The sequence below is a fragment of the Dendrobates tinctorius genome, unplaced genomic scaffold (assembly GCF_039654945.1).
Source record: "Dendrobates tinctorius isolate UK_male_01 unplaced genomic scaffold, ASM3965494v1 ptg000032l, whole genome shotgun sequence".
Classification (NCBI taxonomy): domain Eukaryota; kingdom Metazoa; phylum Chordata; class Amphibia; order Anura; family Dendrobatidae; genus Dendrobates; species Dendrobates tinctorius.
The window spans coordinates 19,723,491-19,737,819 of NW_027361700.1; the positions used below are offsets into that span (position 1 = coordinate 19,723,491).

Consider the following 14,329-nt stretch of genomic DNA (forward strand, 5'->3'; position numbering starts at 1 on the left):
AGTGGCAGACCTCACCAGGGTGTCTCAGTCCCTAGTAGCCGTACTGGATAAGTTACCCCTGGACACCTCTACAGGGTCCAGCAGGTCTCAAGAGGTTCCATCTGAGTCGGCCAGCATTAGTCGCAAAAGACCCAGGCAGGATCTCCAGCCGGAATCCTCTCCTCTCCCCATGTCACCACATAGTCCTTCTCGGCAGCCTCCTTCCCGGGCCTCCTCTCCCGAGTCAGGTGAAGCGCTCTCGGACAGGTCATCTGAGGGGATCTTAGAGCTGGATTCGGACCAGGATGCGAACATGAGGGTTACTGTACAGAACCTCATTGCAGCGATCCATCAGACCTTCGACATTGCTGACCCCCCTGCGAAATCCTCAGATCAGGAGGTTTCGTTCAGACGGGAGGAAACACCCTCCAGGGTATTCCCTTTACATTCCGAGTTTGGAAAGATTTTTACCAGGGAAAGAGGAGATCCGACCAGATGCTTTGAAAGAGGAAAGCGTCTCGGCGTTCTGTACCCGTTTGCTAAAGAGCTCACGGACAACTGGTCTGCCTCCCCCTCGGTCGACCCGCCCGTGTCCAGGCTTTCTACTAACACGGTTCTCCCGCTTTCAGGCGTGGCGTCTCTAAAGGATTCTAATGATAGGATTATAGAATCCCTAGCGAAGTCTGCCTTCGAAGCAGCTTCGACGGCGGTATGCCCAATTTTTGCTTCATCTTGGGCAGCAAAGGCCATAGCTACTTGGGCAGAGGATCTTCGTCAGGGCATCCTTGAGAAAGCACAACCAGATCGATTGGCCGATCTCGCCAATCAGATTTCCCATGCGGGGGATTATCTGCTTTCTGCTTCTTTGGATGCCGCATCCTGCACAGTTCAGGCGTCCAGTAACGTTGTGGCAATCCGACGTACAATTTGGCTCAAGGCCTGGCAGGCGGATCTGTCTTCTAAAAAGTCTCTTACTAATCTGCCTCTTCAGGGAGGTCGCCTCTTTGGATCCCAATTGGACCAGATTATTAAGGACGCCACCGGAGGCACGAGTTCTCTCCTGCCTCAGTCCAAGCCACGCAGACCTCCACTAAAGCGTCAGTTTCGACCCTTTCGGGCTTACCACCGTTTCAATACGGCGGAGACCTCCTCCAACCAACAAAAACCGCAGGCACGCCAAGATAGTTTCCTTCAGACGCATTCCCTCCTGGCGTTCCCACTCTTCGCAGGGCAGGCCATCCAGATCCGGATCTGGACGGTCCACATCAGCATGACTATCCTCGGACTCCCGATGGTCCCTTCCAATTGGGAGGTCGACTCCTGTTCTTCAAGGACGTCTGCCTGGCCTCAGTAGAGGACGCTTGGGTCAGAGAGGTTGTATCGTCAGGATACAAGATAGAGTTCGTCTCTCTTCCACGGGATCGTTTCTTCGAATCCCGTCCTCCAAAAGATCCAGCTTTGATCCCGGGCTTCTTTACGGCCATCGACTCTCTCCTCAGTTCCGGGGTGATTGTACCCGTTCCCGAATCGGAGCGGTTTACAGGGTTTTATTCAAACCTATTTTTTGTGCCGAAAAAAGACGGGGCGGTCCGACCCATCTTGGATCTCGAGCTGCTCAACAAGAGTCCGTCTTCGCCACTTCTGGATGGAGTCGGTTCGTTCAGTAATCGCTTCCATGGAGGAGCAGGAATTCATGTGTTCAATAGACATCCAAGATGCCTATCTACATGTTCCCATATTCTACGGACATCAGAAGTTCCTGCGTTTTGCAGTTCGCCAGGAACATTACCAGTTCGTCGCGCTGCCCTTCGGTCTCGCCACCGCTCCCAGAGTCTTCACGAAGATCATGGCTGCGTTGATGGCCTTGTTGAGGATCAGAGGTGTCGTTCTTTTTCCGTACCTCGACGATATTCTGATCAAAGCTCCCTCTTTCCAACAGGCACGCCTAAGTTTGACGATCGTCCTAGACACTCTTTCCAAAGTCTGGTTCCTACTCAACGTCTTGTGTTTCTGGGCCTCCTGTTAGACCCTTGACCGACGAGTGTTGTTCTCCCACAAGAGAAGATTCTCTCCCTGCGGCAGGATGTACAATCACTGCAGACCACACGATTTCCGTCCCTCCAAACAACCATGAGGGTCCTGGGAAAGATGGTGGCGGCGATAGAGGCAGTTCCCTTTGCCTAATTTCACGCCAGACCTCTTTAACACGCCGTTTTGTCGAGGTGGAACAGGTCGGCTCTGTCCCTGGATCGCCCTGTTCGTCTTTCATGCCGGATCAAGCGGTCACTCAACTGGTGGTTGACGTCACCTCTCATCCTCTTGGGGCGGTCTTTTCTTCCCGTTCACTGGCAGATTGTAACAACGGATGCCAGCCTCCTCGGCTGGGGTGCAGTGTTCCGCCATCACACTGTTCAGGGTCGTTGGTCGACTCAGGAATCTGCTCTGCCGATCAACGTCCTAGAGATACGAGCGATCCATCTGGCTCTCGTCCACTGGGAGAGGCTCCTCAGGGGCCTGCCTGTCCGGATTCAGTCAGACAATGCCACAGCGGTGGCATATGTCAACCGCCAAGGAGGGACACGGAGTGTCTCAGCCCTGGCAGAAGTGTCCAAGATCCTTCAGTGGGCAGAGATTTCGGTACCGACAATCTCCGTGGTACACATTTCCGTCGTAGACAACTGGGCCGCCGATTTTCTCAGCCACGAGGGTCTCGTGGCAGGAGAGTGGTCCCTACATCCGGAGGTATTTCTTCAGCTCTGCCGTCGTTGGGGAACCCTGGACGTAGATCTGCTAGCTTCTCGCCTCAACAGGAAAGTCCCACAGTTTGTATCCAGGGCACGAGATCCTCTCGCAGTGGGCGCCGACGCTCTGGCCATTCCTTGGTCGCAGTTCGAGCTCCCCTACCTGTTTCCTCCCCTGCCTCTTCTTCCCAAGCTGTTGAAGAAGATCAAAGCAGAAGGAATTCCAGTCATTCTCATCGCCCCGAATTGGCCCAGAAGGTCTTGGTTCTCGGACATTGTCAACCTTCTCGCGGACGCCCCCTGGAAGCTTCCAGACAGGGCAGATCTGCTGTCTCAAGGCCCGATTTGCCACCCCAATTCTCGGCCGCTCAATTTAACGGCGTGGCTGTTGAGACCAAGGTTTTGAAACGAGCAGGATTCTCCGGTCGAGTAATTCATACCATGATCCGAGCCAGGAAGCCATCATCATCCAAAATTTACTACCGTACTTGGAAGGCCTATTTCACTTGGTGTGAGGCCAATAACATCGCGCCCATATGCTTTTCGCTCCCTTCCGTTCTGGCATTTCTTCAGGCAGGGCTGGATGCGGGGCTTGCTCTCAGTTCCTTGAAGGGTCAAGTTTCGGCGCTGTCCATTTTGTTTCAGAAGACGTTGGCCTCCCGCCCTCAGGTCAAAACCTTTCTTCAGGGCGTGGCTCACACAGCTCCTCCGTGTCGAGCGCCCGTGGATCCATGGGATCTTAATCTGGTTCTAGAGGTTCTGCAAGGTTCTCCTTTTGAACCTCTCAGGGATGTTTCCCTTTCTCTCCTTTTTTGGAAGGTAGCTTTTCTGGTGGCCATCACTTCCATCCGGCTCTTGTCAGAGTTGGCGGCTCTTTCTTGCCGCTCTCCTTTCTTGGTACTTCACCAGGACAAGGTAGTTCTGCGGCCTCCGCCCTCTTTTCTTTCGAAGGTGGTGTCCTCCTTTCACCTTAATGAGGATATTGTTCTGCCGTCCTTCTGTCCGAGTCCAACTCACCCTCGGGAGCGGTCCCTGAGCAAGCTGGATCTGGTCAGGGCGATGAGAGTCTGTCTAGGACAGGGGTCCCCAACCGCCGGTCCGCTGCCCAGCACCGGGCCGCTGCAGTGCCCTTGCCGGTCCGCGGACACAAGGGGAGCCAGGGGCGGTCAGTGGTGTAGCGGGGGCTGGGGCGGCGCGCAGCAGTTCTTAGCGGCGTGTGTAGCGGCGGCCAGGGAGCGATCCAAGCAGCTCCGCTGCCTGCAAGAGGGAATAGCAGGAGCGGAGCTGCAAGGACCCGTCCACTGCGTCCAGCTTCCTGCCCGCCGCCCGCTCTTCCTGTCTCTGACTGACACAGAGAGGAGCGCGGCCGCTGCTGTGTCAGAGCGAGGAAGCGCGGGCGATGCTGTGGACAGGTGAGAGGATAGAGGTGGTGTCTGTGTGTATGTATAATGTGTGTGTGTGTGTGTGTGTGTGTTTGTCTGTGTTTGTGTAGCCTGGCCCTGGAGGAGATGGGGACATGGGGAGAGAAGGCCATGAGGGGGTAATGGGAGAAGGCCATGATGGGAGTGATGGAGAGACAGCAGTGATGGGGTGAAGGCAATGATGGAGAGATGGCAGTGATGGGGTGAAGGGAGTGATGGGGTGAAGGCAGTGATGCAGAGACGGCAGTGATGGGGTGAAGGGAGTGATGGGGTGAAGGCAGTGATGGAGAGACGGCAGTGATGGGGTGAAGGGAGTGATGGGGTGAAGGCAATGATGGGGAGAAGGGAGTGATGGGGAGAAGGGAGTGATGGGGAGAAGGGAGTGATGGGGAGAAGGGAGTGATGGGGAGAAGGGAGTGATGGGGAGAAGGGAGTGATGGGGAGAAGGGAGTGATGGGGTGAAGGCAATGATGGGGAGAAGGGAGTGATGGGGTGAAGGCAATGATGGAGAGATGGCAGTGATGGGGAGAAGGGTGTGATGGGGAGAAGGGTGTGATGGGGAGAAGGGTGTGATGGGGAGAAGGGTGTGATGGGGAGAAGGGTGTGATGGGGAGAAGGGTGTGATGGGGAGAAGGGTGTGATGGGGAGAAGGGTGTGATGGGGAGAAGGGTGTGATGGGGTGAAGGCAATGATGGGGTGAAGGCAATGATGGGGTGAAGGCAGTGATGGGGTGAAGGCAATGATGGGGAGAAGGGAGTGATGGGGTGAAGGCAATGATGGGGAGAAGGGAGTGATGAGGTGAAGGCAATGATGGAGAGATGGCAGTGATGGGGTGAAGGGAGTGATGGGGTGAAGGCAATGATGGGGTGAAGGCAATGATGGGGAGAAGGGGGTGATGGAGCACTCATTCAAAACCTATGGTGAGTTGAGTCATATTATAAATGTTATTTAATTATAAGTATGCACTGCTACACTACAACCGTGTCCATAGCCCTGCCCCCTTATGACCAAAGCCACGCCCCTGCCACACCTCCATCCCCGCCCTGCCGGGCCATGGAAGAATGGTCTTGCCTGAAACCGGTCCCTGGTGCAAAAAAGGTTGGGGACCACTGGTCTAGGACGACTTCCTTGCGAAAGACAGACTCTCTTTTCGTCATTCCAGATGGGGTGCAGAAAGGTCACCCGGCTTCCAAAGCTACTATTGCTCGATGGATCAGATCGGCAATTTTGGAGGCCTACCGGGTTAAGCATCGAGTGGCCCCTCCGGGGATCAGAGCGCACTCTACCCGGGCAGTGGGTGCTTCCTGGGCGGTACGCCACAGAGCCTCCGCGCTGCAGCTTTGCAAAGCTGCAACCTGGTCTTCGGTTCACACGTTTGTGAAATTCTACAAGGTCCACACCTACGCTTCGGCGGACGCCAGCCTAGGTAGAAGGATCCTGCAGGCAGCGGTGGTGAGTCCACTGGCCTGATGGAAGTTTGTTTCCCACCCCAGGGACTGCTTTGGGACGTCCCATGGTCTCTGTGTCCCCCAATAAGGCGAACGAGAAAGCAGGATTTTTCGGTTGCTTACCGTAAAATCTGTTTCTCGGAGCCTTCATTGGGGGACACAGCACCCTCCCATGTTCTACAACTCCTGTTCTTACTTTGGTTGATTGGTTACAGTTGAGTTGTTTGTTCTGTTTTCAATCTATTCTGTTACTTCTCCTACTGCTTTCTCACTAACTGAGGAATTCCCTGCCGGTCGGTGGGGTGTACACTGCGGAGGAGGAGCTAACCTTTTTTTGTGCATAGTGTCAGCCTCCTAGTGGCAGCAGCATACACCCATGGTCTCTGTGTCCCCCAATTAAGGCTCCGAGAAACAGATTTTACGGTAAGCAACCCAAAAATCCTGTTTTTTTTCCTTCCACATTGCTTTAGTTCCTGTGAAGCACTTAAAGGGTTAATAAACTTCTTGAATAATAATAATAATTTTTATTTATATAGCGCCAACATATTCCGCAGCACTTTACAATTAAGCGGGGACATGTACAGACAATAAATTCAATACAAGTTAAGACAATTCAAACAGTGACATTAGGAGTGAGGTCCCTGCTCGCAAGCTTACAATCTACAAGGAAATGGGGGGACACAGTAGGTGAGAAATGCTTGTTAATTCAGGTCTGGCAATTATAATAGGGATTTTCATATAAAGCTGCATGATCCGGTCATCAGCCCGTGTGTTTAAGTGCAATAGACAAGTATCAAGTGCAGTTATCATGTGCATGAAGGGTGTGGAGACAGATGAATAGTAGGGTGCAGATTCAGAATAATATTTGGAAGGAGGGAACAGGGCAAAGTTAGCTTGCTGAGTAGTTGATGTGGTAGGCTTGTTTGAAGAGATGGGTTTTCAAAGCGCGCTTGAATAGGTCAGGGCTAGGTATCAGTCTGATCGTCTGGGGAAGTGCATTCCAGAGAGCTGGAGCAGCACGAGAGAAGTCTTGGAGACGGAGGTGCGAGGTTCGGATTACGGGGGATGTCAGTCTTAGGTCATTTGTAGAACGGAGGGCACGTGTAGGGCGATAGACAGAGATGAGAGAGGAGAGGAGATATAAGGCGGTGCAGAACAGTGGAGAGCTTTGTGGGTGAGAGAGATGAGTTTATACTGGACCCTGTAGCGAATAGGTAGCCAGTGTAATGACTGGCACAAGATGGAGGCATCGGTGAAGCGGCTGGACAGAAATATGACCCTGGCTGCCGCATTCAAGATGGATTGGAGAGGAGAAAGTTTGGTAAGAGGGAGACCGATCAGAAGAGAGTTGCAGTAGTCCAGACGAGAATGAATAAGAGCGACAGTAAGAGTCTTAGCAGTTTCAAAGGTGAGAAAAGGTCGGATTCTGGAGATGTTTTTAAGATGCAGGTGACAAGAGCGACTGAGTGATCGGATGTACGGAGTAAAGGAAAGTTCAGTGTCGAATATGACCCCAAGACAGCGGGCATGCTGCTTGGGAGTTATGGTTGAACCCTCCAGGGTTATTTCGATGTTAGGTAGAGTGAGGTTAGTAGAGGGGAGAAACACAAGAAGTTCAGTTTTAGAGAGATTTAGTTTCAGATAGACATGATGCTAGAGACAGCAGACAGACAATCCTTGGTATTTTGAATTAGGGTAGGGGTGATGTCAGGGGAAGAAGTGTATAATTGGGTGTCATCAGCATAGAGATGATACTGGAACCCAAATCTGCTGATTGTTTGTCCAATAGGGGCAGTGTATAAAGAGAAGAGGAGGGGGCCTAGGACTGAGCCTTGCGGGACCCCGATAGTAAGGGGATGAGAAGAGGAAGAGGAGCCGGAAAAAGATGCAGTGAAGGAGCGGTCAGAGAGGTAGGAGGAGAACCAGGAGAGGGCTGTGTCCTTGAGGCCTATAGAGCGGAGCATAGTGAGGAGGAGCTGGTGATCCACAGTGTCAAATGCGGCAGAGAGATCCAGGAGAATCAGCAGGGAGCAATGACCTTTCGATTTAGCTGTTATTAAATCATTAGAGACTTTAGTGAGGGCAGTTTCAGTAGAGTATAAAGAGCGGAAACCAGATTGTAAGGGGTCGAGAAGAGAGTTATCCGAGAGATAGCGGATTAGACGGGAGTGGACCAGGCGTTCCAGGAGTTTAGAGATGAAGGGAAGGTTAGAGACAGGTCTGTAGTTAGCAGTACAGTTCTGGTCCAGGGATGGCTTTTTAAGTAAAGGGGTTATGATGGCATGTTTAAATGAGGAGGGAAATATACCTGAAGAAAGAGAGAGGTTAAATATTTTAGTCAGGTGAGTGGTGACCACTGGTGAGAGAGACTGCAGGAGCTGTGAAGGAATAGGGTCACTGTTGCAGGTTGTAGGCCGAGCAGAAGCGAGGAGCTTGGAAACTACTTCTGAAACGGGCTCAAAGATGTCTAGTGAGCTTGAGGTGCGGCAGGGAAGGGGATCCAGGCACTGAGGAGATAGGGCTGAGATATCCTGATGTGAATGTGGTTTTGAGCACCTGGAGGGGTCTAGTTTTTAGAATGGTGCCACTTTTGGGTATTTTCTGTCATGTACACCCCTCAAAATGACTTTAAATATGCTGTGGTCCCTAAAAAACATGGTTTTGTAAATTTTGTTGTAAAAATGAGAAATCGCTGGTCAACTTTTAACCCTTATAACTTCCTAACAAAAAAATTTGCTTCCAAAATTGTGCTGATGTAAAGTAGACATGTGGGAAATGTTATTTATTAAGAAATTTGTTTGACACATCTCTCTGATTTAAGGGCATAAAAATTTAAAGTTTTAAAATTGCAAAGTTTTCGTCGTATTTCCGTTTTTTCATAACTAAACACAAGTCCTCAAAGAAATTTTACCACTAACATGAAGTACAATATGTCACGAAAAAGCAATCTCAGAATCAGCAGGATCCGTTAAAGCATTCCAGAGTTATTACCTCATAAATTCACAGTGGTCAGAATTGTAAAAATTGGCCTGGTCATTAAACTGCAAAATGGCTCTGTCACTAAGGGGTTAAGTGACTGTAGATGTTTGAAGAAGACCTGTTGCCAGATTAAACGTGGTCCGATCTTTTCTTTTTAAATTCATTTTGTTAAAATCTGCTATACGGTTCTAGAGAGATGTTTTTTTTTTTTTTGTTGTTTTTTTTTTTTTGTGTGCTAATTTTTAAGGGTCTGTACAGGATTCTCTGTGAGCGTGTATTTAGGTCTGATCCATAAAAGCTCCAGACATAGTAATTGCAATTACTCTATGGAGTTTTTATGGATTTGCAATAAACAAGGATTTTTATAAGTACCCATGCTGGATGTAGCTTCCTTTTTTCTTCATTGCTTCTTGCCGTGCTAAAAGATCGTCCATGCAGAGGAGATCGTCCATGCAGAGGAGATCCTCGGTCCGTGGGTGAGATGAATATCAGGTTACCCCAAGATTTCTTATGAATTTTGTATCTTTAAGCTGCTCTCCATTATTATCTTATGAGCGTCACCACCTTTGTAAAAATTAGTACTAAAATAAAAATGTCCATATCTTAATCTTTATGACGGAATAAGAAACAGAATACGGGAGTAACGGGAATAAAATAAGAGCAAAATCTAGCCACTTTTGACCTGGTGACAGGTTCTTTTTTTAAAGCACCAATCCAGCGGTTTGTTTTTTTTCAGTGCTGGGGTGACACTTTAAATGTAAGTCCCCCTGTGCCAGTCATATACTCACCCTCCGGTATCTTCACCATTTTTCGGCACTGGTCCAATCCCCACGATGCCATCTTGTGAGCGCAGCTTCTGACCGTCCGCAAGTCTGAAGCTACGTCAAAAGCTCTCAGTGCAAGTCTGTGAGAAACAGAATGAGGCTCTAATAGACTTGCATTGATTAGTGACCTCCGTACAGCTCCATAGAATCATAAAATGTTAGCATTGGAAATGATCTCCAGGGGTCATCATGTCCAACCCCCCTGCTCAATGCAGGATTCACTACACCATCTCAGACAGATGTCTGTCCAGCTTCTGTTTGAAGACTTCCATTGGAGGAGAACTCCCCACCTCTCGTGGCAGCTTGTTCTACTCATTGATCAATTTCACTGTCAAAAAGTTTTTTCATCTAATCTGTATCTTCTCCCTTTTTTGTTTCATTCCATTGCTTCTTGTTTCCATGTGCAAATGACAAGAAGGACATAACTCCAGATATTTGTAGACAGCTATTAAGTCTCCTCTTAGCCTTCTTTTTTGCCAGCTAAACATTCCCAGATCCTTTAACCGTCCCTCATAGGACATACTTTGCAATCCACTCACCTTCGTTGTAGCTCTTCTCTGACCTTGCTCCAGTTTTTCAGTGTCTTTTTTTAAATAGTGGTGCCCAGAACTGGACATAATATTCCAGATGAGGCCTGAGCAAGGAGGAGTAGAAGGGGATAATTACCGTATATACTCAAGTTTAAGCCAAGGCTAATTTTACCACAAAAAACTGGGAAAAATTATTGTCTCGAGTATAAGCCGGGTATGCATTGTCCCCACATCCTGGTGTGCGTGTGTTTCCTCATCACCGTCCTGGTGTGCGTGGCTCCTCATCCCCGTCCTGGTGTGCATGGCCCCCATCAAAAAAACATTAAAAATAAAAAATTAAACCATCCTACTTGCCTTCCTGCGCTCCCTCGCAGCGTCTTGTTCCAGTGCCAGCAGCTGCTTTATGCTTGTAAGCAGGGCATGGCAGGGACGTGATGCGCTGCTTACAAGCAGAGCACAGCTGCCGGAATACTCACTGCTCTTTATGTCGGGACTTTGTGCGTGGAGGGCAGTGAGTATTCATTGCTATTTAGTAGCGCGCACAGTGTCAGCCATCGGGCAGTCACATGTGCCTGCAATTTCATAGAAATGAATATTCACTTCTCTCCACTTCCGGCATGGACGGACTGATATGTCTATTTGCAGTAAGGGATTAAGCACCAAGCCACTTTTGTGAGCAAAACGTAATGCTAATACTCCTAGTGATTGCTGTGACTTTCTAGCTCACAAATCTCCCCCTCTGTATTCATCCTCTGATAATTAGATGTATAAGAGTGGGCCTTCGCTTTTTGAACACTGAATAAATATTTGAGGTAGAATTTGTAATGTTCTTCCTCCCAAATAAGTCACAGCAAATATGTTTTCTTGCTCAAATTAATTCTGGCTCTATTTTTTGTAGTCGGCTCTGTGGAAGTCCTTGTCCAGCAGTTTGGCCAGATGTCATTAAATTGCCATATTTTAACACCATGAAACCCAAGAAACAGTATAGACGACGGTTACGAGAGGAATTCTCTTTGTGAGTATAGTTTATTTTCTGTTAAATATACACCTGCAATCTTGCAAACATTAGATTTTATTGTGCCTTCATTGTTTCACCAAACTGAGAAATTTCAGTTCTACTGTAATCCGTTTAGTTTACTCACGTTTTTAATGTTGTCATTTTGGTAATCTCCATGTAAAATTTTTTTCTTTTTTCCTGATGACTATAAGCATCCCTACCCCTGCACTGGATCTACTGGACCACATGCTAACTCTGGACCCTAATAAGCGTTGCACTGCAGAACAGGCTCTCCTGAGCGACTTCCTAAAGGATGTTGATGTACAAAAGATGCCACCACCTGAGTAAGCTCATACAAATCTAAATATTTCACTACTTCTCTGTACACAGTATAATGGGTCTTTGTTACCTTATATTGTACAGATATGTAATATGGACCTTATAGCCTTCAGTGGGTTCATACTGGGTAGTGTTCAGGTCCCTGTGAGAAAAAAAATTGTTAACTCAATTCATGCCATAGTACAAAGGTATTTACTGTAGAAAAATTGTGTAATATAAATTCTTACAAACTCCTTGTGCCATAATAATTTTTTCTATAGCGCCAACATATTCTGCAGCACTTAACAATTCAGAGGGGACATATACAGACAAGATCAGACATCACAGAGTAACATATAATTCGAGATACCAAGAGGAATTAGAGCCCTGTTAACAAGCTTACGATCATAATCCTCATCCAAGCTATGTGCACAAGGCGCCATATTCATGAGCCTTCAAAGAGGTTCTCCCAAGAATGTAAAAAAAAAAGGCTCCATCACATAGTTCAAATGGCAGCCCGTCCTAGTTACATGTCAAATGGTCTGAAGAAACCGTTCCAAAGCCCTGTATCTTGACTGACAGCAGAGCTGTATCAAAAGTACATGTACCGACACTGCTAAAGAAAGACTGTGATTGCAGATGATTTATAAAAAGAATCCTTCGTTTGCCACGAGAGGATGTACTGTGGGTACGGAAAGTATTCAGACCCCTTTAAATTTTTCACTCTTTGTTTCAATACAGCCATTTGGTAAATTCAAAGTTCAGTTTTCTCTCATTAATGTACACTCTGCACCCCATCTTGACTGGAAAAAACAAAAAAAACAAATGTAGAAATATTTGCAAATTAAAAAAGAAAAACTGAAATATCTCATGGTCATAAGTATTCAGACCCTTTGCTCAGAATTGAGTAGAAGCACCCTTTTGCGCTAGTACAGCCGTGATTCTTCTTGGGAATGATGCAACAAGTTTTTCACACCTGGATTTGGGGATCCTCTGCCATTCTTCCTTGCAGCTCCTCTCCAGTTCCGCCAGGTTGGATGGTGAACGTTGGTGGACAGCCATTTTCAGGTCTCTCTAGAGATGCTCAAACGGGTTTAGGTCAAGGCTCTGACTGGGCCAGTCAAGAATGGTCACAGAGTTGTTCTGAAGCCACTCCTTTTGTTATTTTAGCTGTGGGCTTAGGGTCATTGTCTTGTTGGAAGGTGAACCTTCGGCCAAGTCTGAGGTCCAGAGAACTCTGGAAGAGGCTTTTATCCAGGATATCTCTGTACTTGGCCGCATTAATGTTTCCTTCAGTTGCAATCAGTTGTCCTGACCCTGCAGCTGAAAAACACCCCCATAGCATGATGCTGCCACCACCATGTTTCACTGTTTGGATTGTATTGGGCAGGTGATGAGCAGTACCTGGTTTTCGCCACACATACCGCTTTTAATTATCACCAAAAAGTTCTATCTTCGTCTCATCAGACCAAATAATCTTATTTCTCATGGTCTGGGAGTCCTTTGTGGGTTTTTTTTTTTCTTTTTTGCAAACTCTGTGCCGGCTTTCATATGTCTGGTACTGACGAGAGGCTTCCGTTGGGCCACTCTGCCATAAAGGCCCGACTGGTGGAGGGCTGCAGTGATAGTTGACTACGTGGATCTTTCTCCCATCTATTTACTGCATCTGTGGAGCTCATCCACAGTGATCTTGGGGTTCTTCTTTACCGCTCACCAAGGCTCTTCTCCCATGGTTGCTCAGTTTGGCTGGATGGCCAATGTCTAGGAAGACTTCAGGTGCGTCTTTACAAATCAAGACCTATTAGTTTAATTAAACACAGCTGGACTCCAATGGAGTAGAACCATCTCAAGGAGGATCACAAGGAAATGGCCAGCATGTGACTTAAATATGAGTGTCTGAGCAAAGGGTCTGAATACTTATGACCATGTGATATTTCAGTTTCTTTATCGCTTCATTGGGGGACACAGGTAACCATGGGTGTATGCTGCTGTCGCTAGGAGGCTGACACTATGCAAATAAAGTAAAAACTGGCTCCTCTGTAGTATACACCCTCTGACAGGCAGGAAGTACCTCAGTTTAAGCTTAGTGTCTGTAGGAGGCGGACCTGGATCTAACACCAGATCCGCAGTGTTTTTTCTTTCACAGGTTTCTGTGTGAATTTATTAATCTTTTTCCCTATGTTTTTCAGATACAGCTCGTCGAGTAACAGTGTGCAGATTTCTCACCCTGTTTTCCCACATTTAAGCGACCGAGCGAGCAGTGTGGTGTCACCCACATCGCCCACTCTCGGACCTGCTGGCAGGACTTTGTCCCCTGTCCCCCGTCGGGGTGTTTCAGGGTGACTCTTGGTGGCCAGTCCTTGCCTTATTCCCTCCTCACCCCTCTCCTCGGAGAGGGCTGAGTGGAAGACGGTGGTCACCGGTGGTGGCCTTCCACCTTCTGGTAAGGGGTTGACGCTGTCTTCTGCACCGTCCGGTGCAGGAAGGAGGATCTTCATTCCCAGGACCCTCTCACTTCCGAGGGCGCCTGATGCGATCCTCATCTATCATCTAGCAAGAGGAGCTGGTAAGCCAGCAGGCCCCTTCTTCCCCCGTGCAGCAACTCCCCCCGTTTACCTGTGTATAGGTCCCCGCTGTAGATGGGCCACTTTCCTCCCGGCTCCACCTCAGTTCAATTTTCGCACCTTTTTTCTCATTGCGCGCGGCCCTTGCATTTTGCAGGCTTTTTATTCGGACTCCCATGACAGCACCACGAGAGAGGGGATCCGCCCTATAGGAACAGGAAACCTACAGATACAAAAAGGGCGGCACCTCTCCCACGCATCAGTTGGTTTCCTGTTCCTGAGGGGACGGGATCCTACAGAAGAACTGGATCCCAGGCCGGCCAGCTGATACCGGTAGCGAGGGGGTCTCCTACCTCGGCCTGGTGCGTATCTCCTGGAGGACGCCACGGTGGCCCAGGATGGGTGTCACGGCGGTGGCGTGTGCAGCAGGGAGCGGCGTCCGGAGGATGTCCGTCTCCGGAATTAGGCCGCCGCCGGTAAGTATATTCCCCCCCGGGGGTTCCCGGCTCCAGCGGCGCAGGTACGACG

The 14,329-nt window shown here is 48.8% G+C and overlaps 1 protein-coding gene across 6 annotated transcripts in view; it reads left to right on the forward strand.

Moving 5' to 3' along the window:
• CDK12 (cyclin dependent kinase 12) overlaps nt 1-14,329 on the forward strand; it is a 322,745-nt gene that overhangs the window by 70,228 nt on the left and 238,188 nt on the right. For all 6 annotated transcript variants that reach the window (XR_012231595.1, XR_012231597.1, XR_012231596.1 and 3 more), the window contains exons 10-11: nt 10,821-10,937; nt 11,132-11,263. Coding sequence is in view for 2 of the 6 variants with exons in the window: in XM_073572556.1 (XP_073428657.1) it covers nt 10,821-10,937; nt 11,132-11,263 (249 nt within the window). In the remaining 4 variants the exon portion in view is untranslated. The remainder of the gene's footprint in view (nt 1-10,820; nt 10,938-11,131; nt 11,264-14,329) is intronic.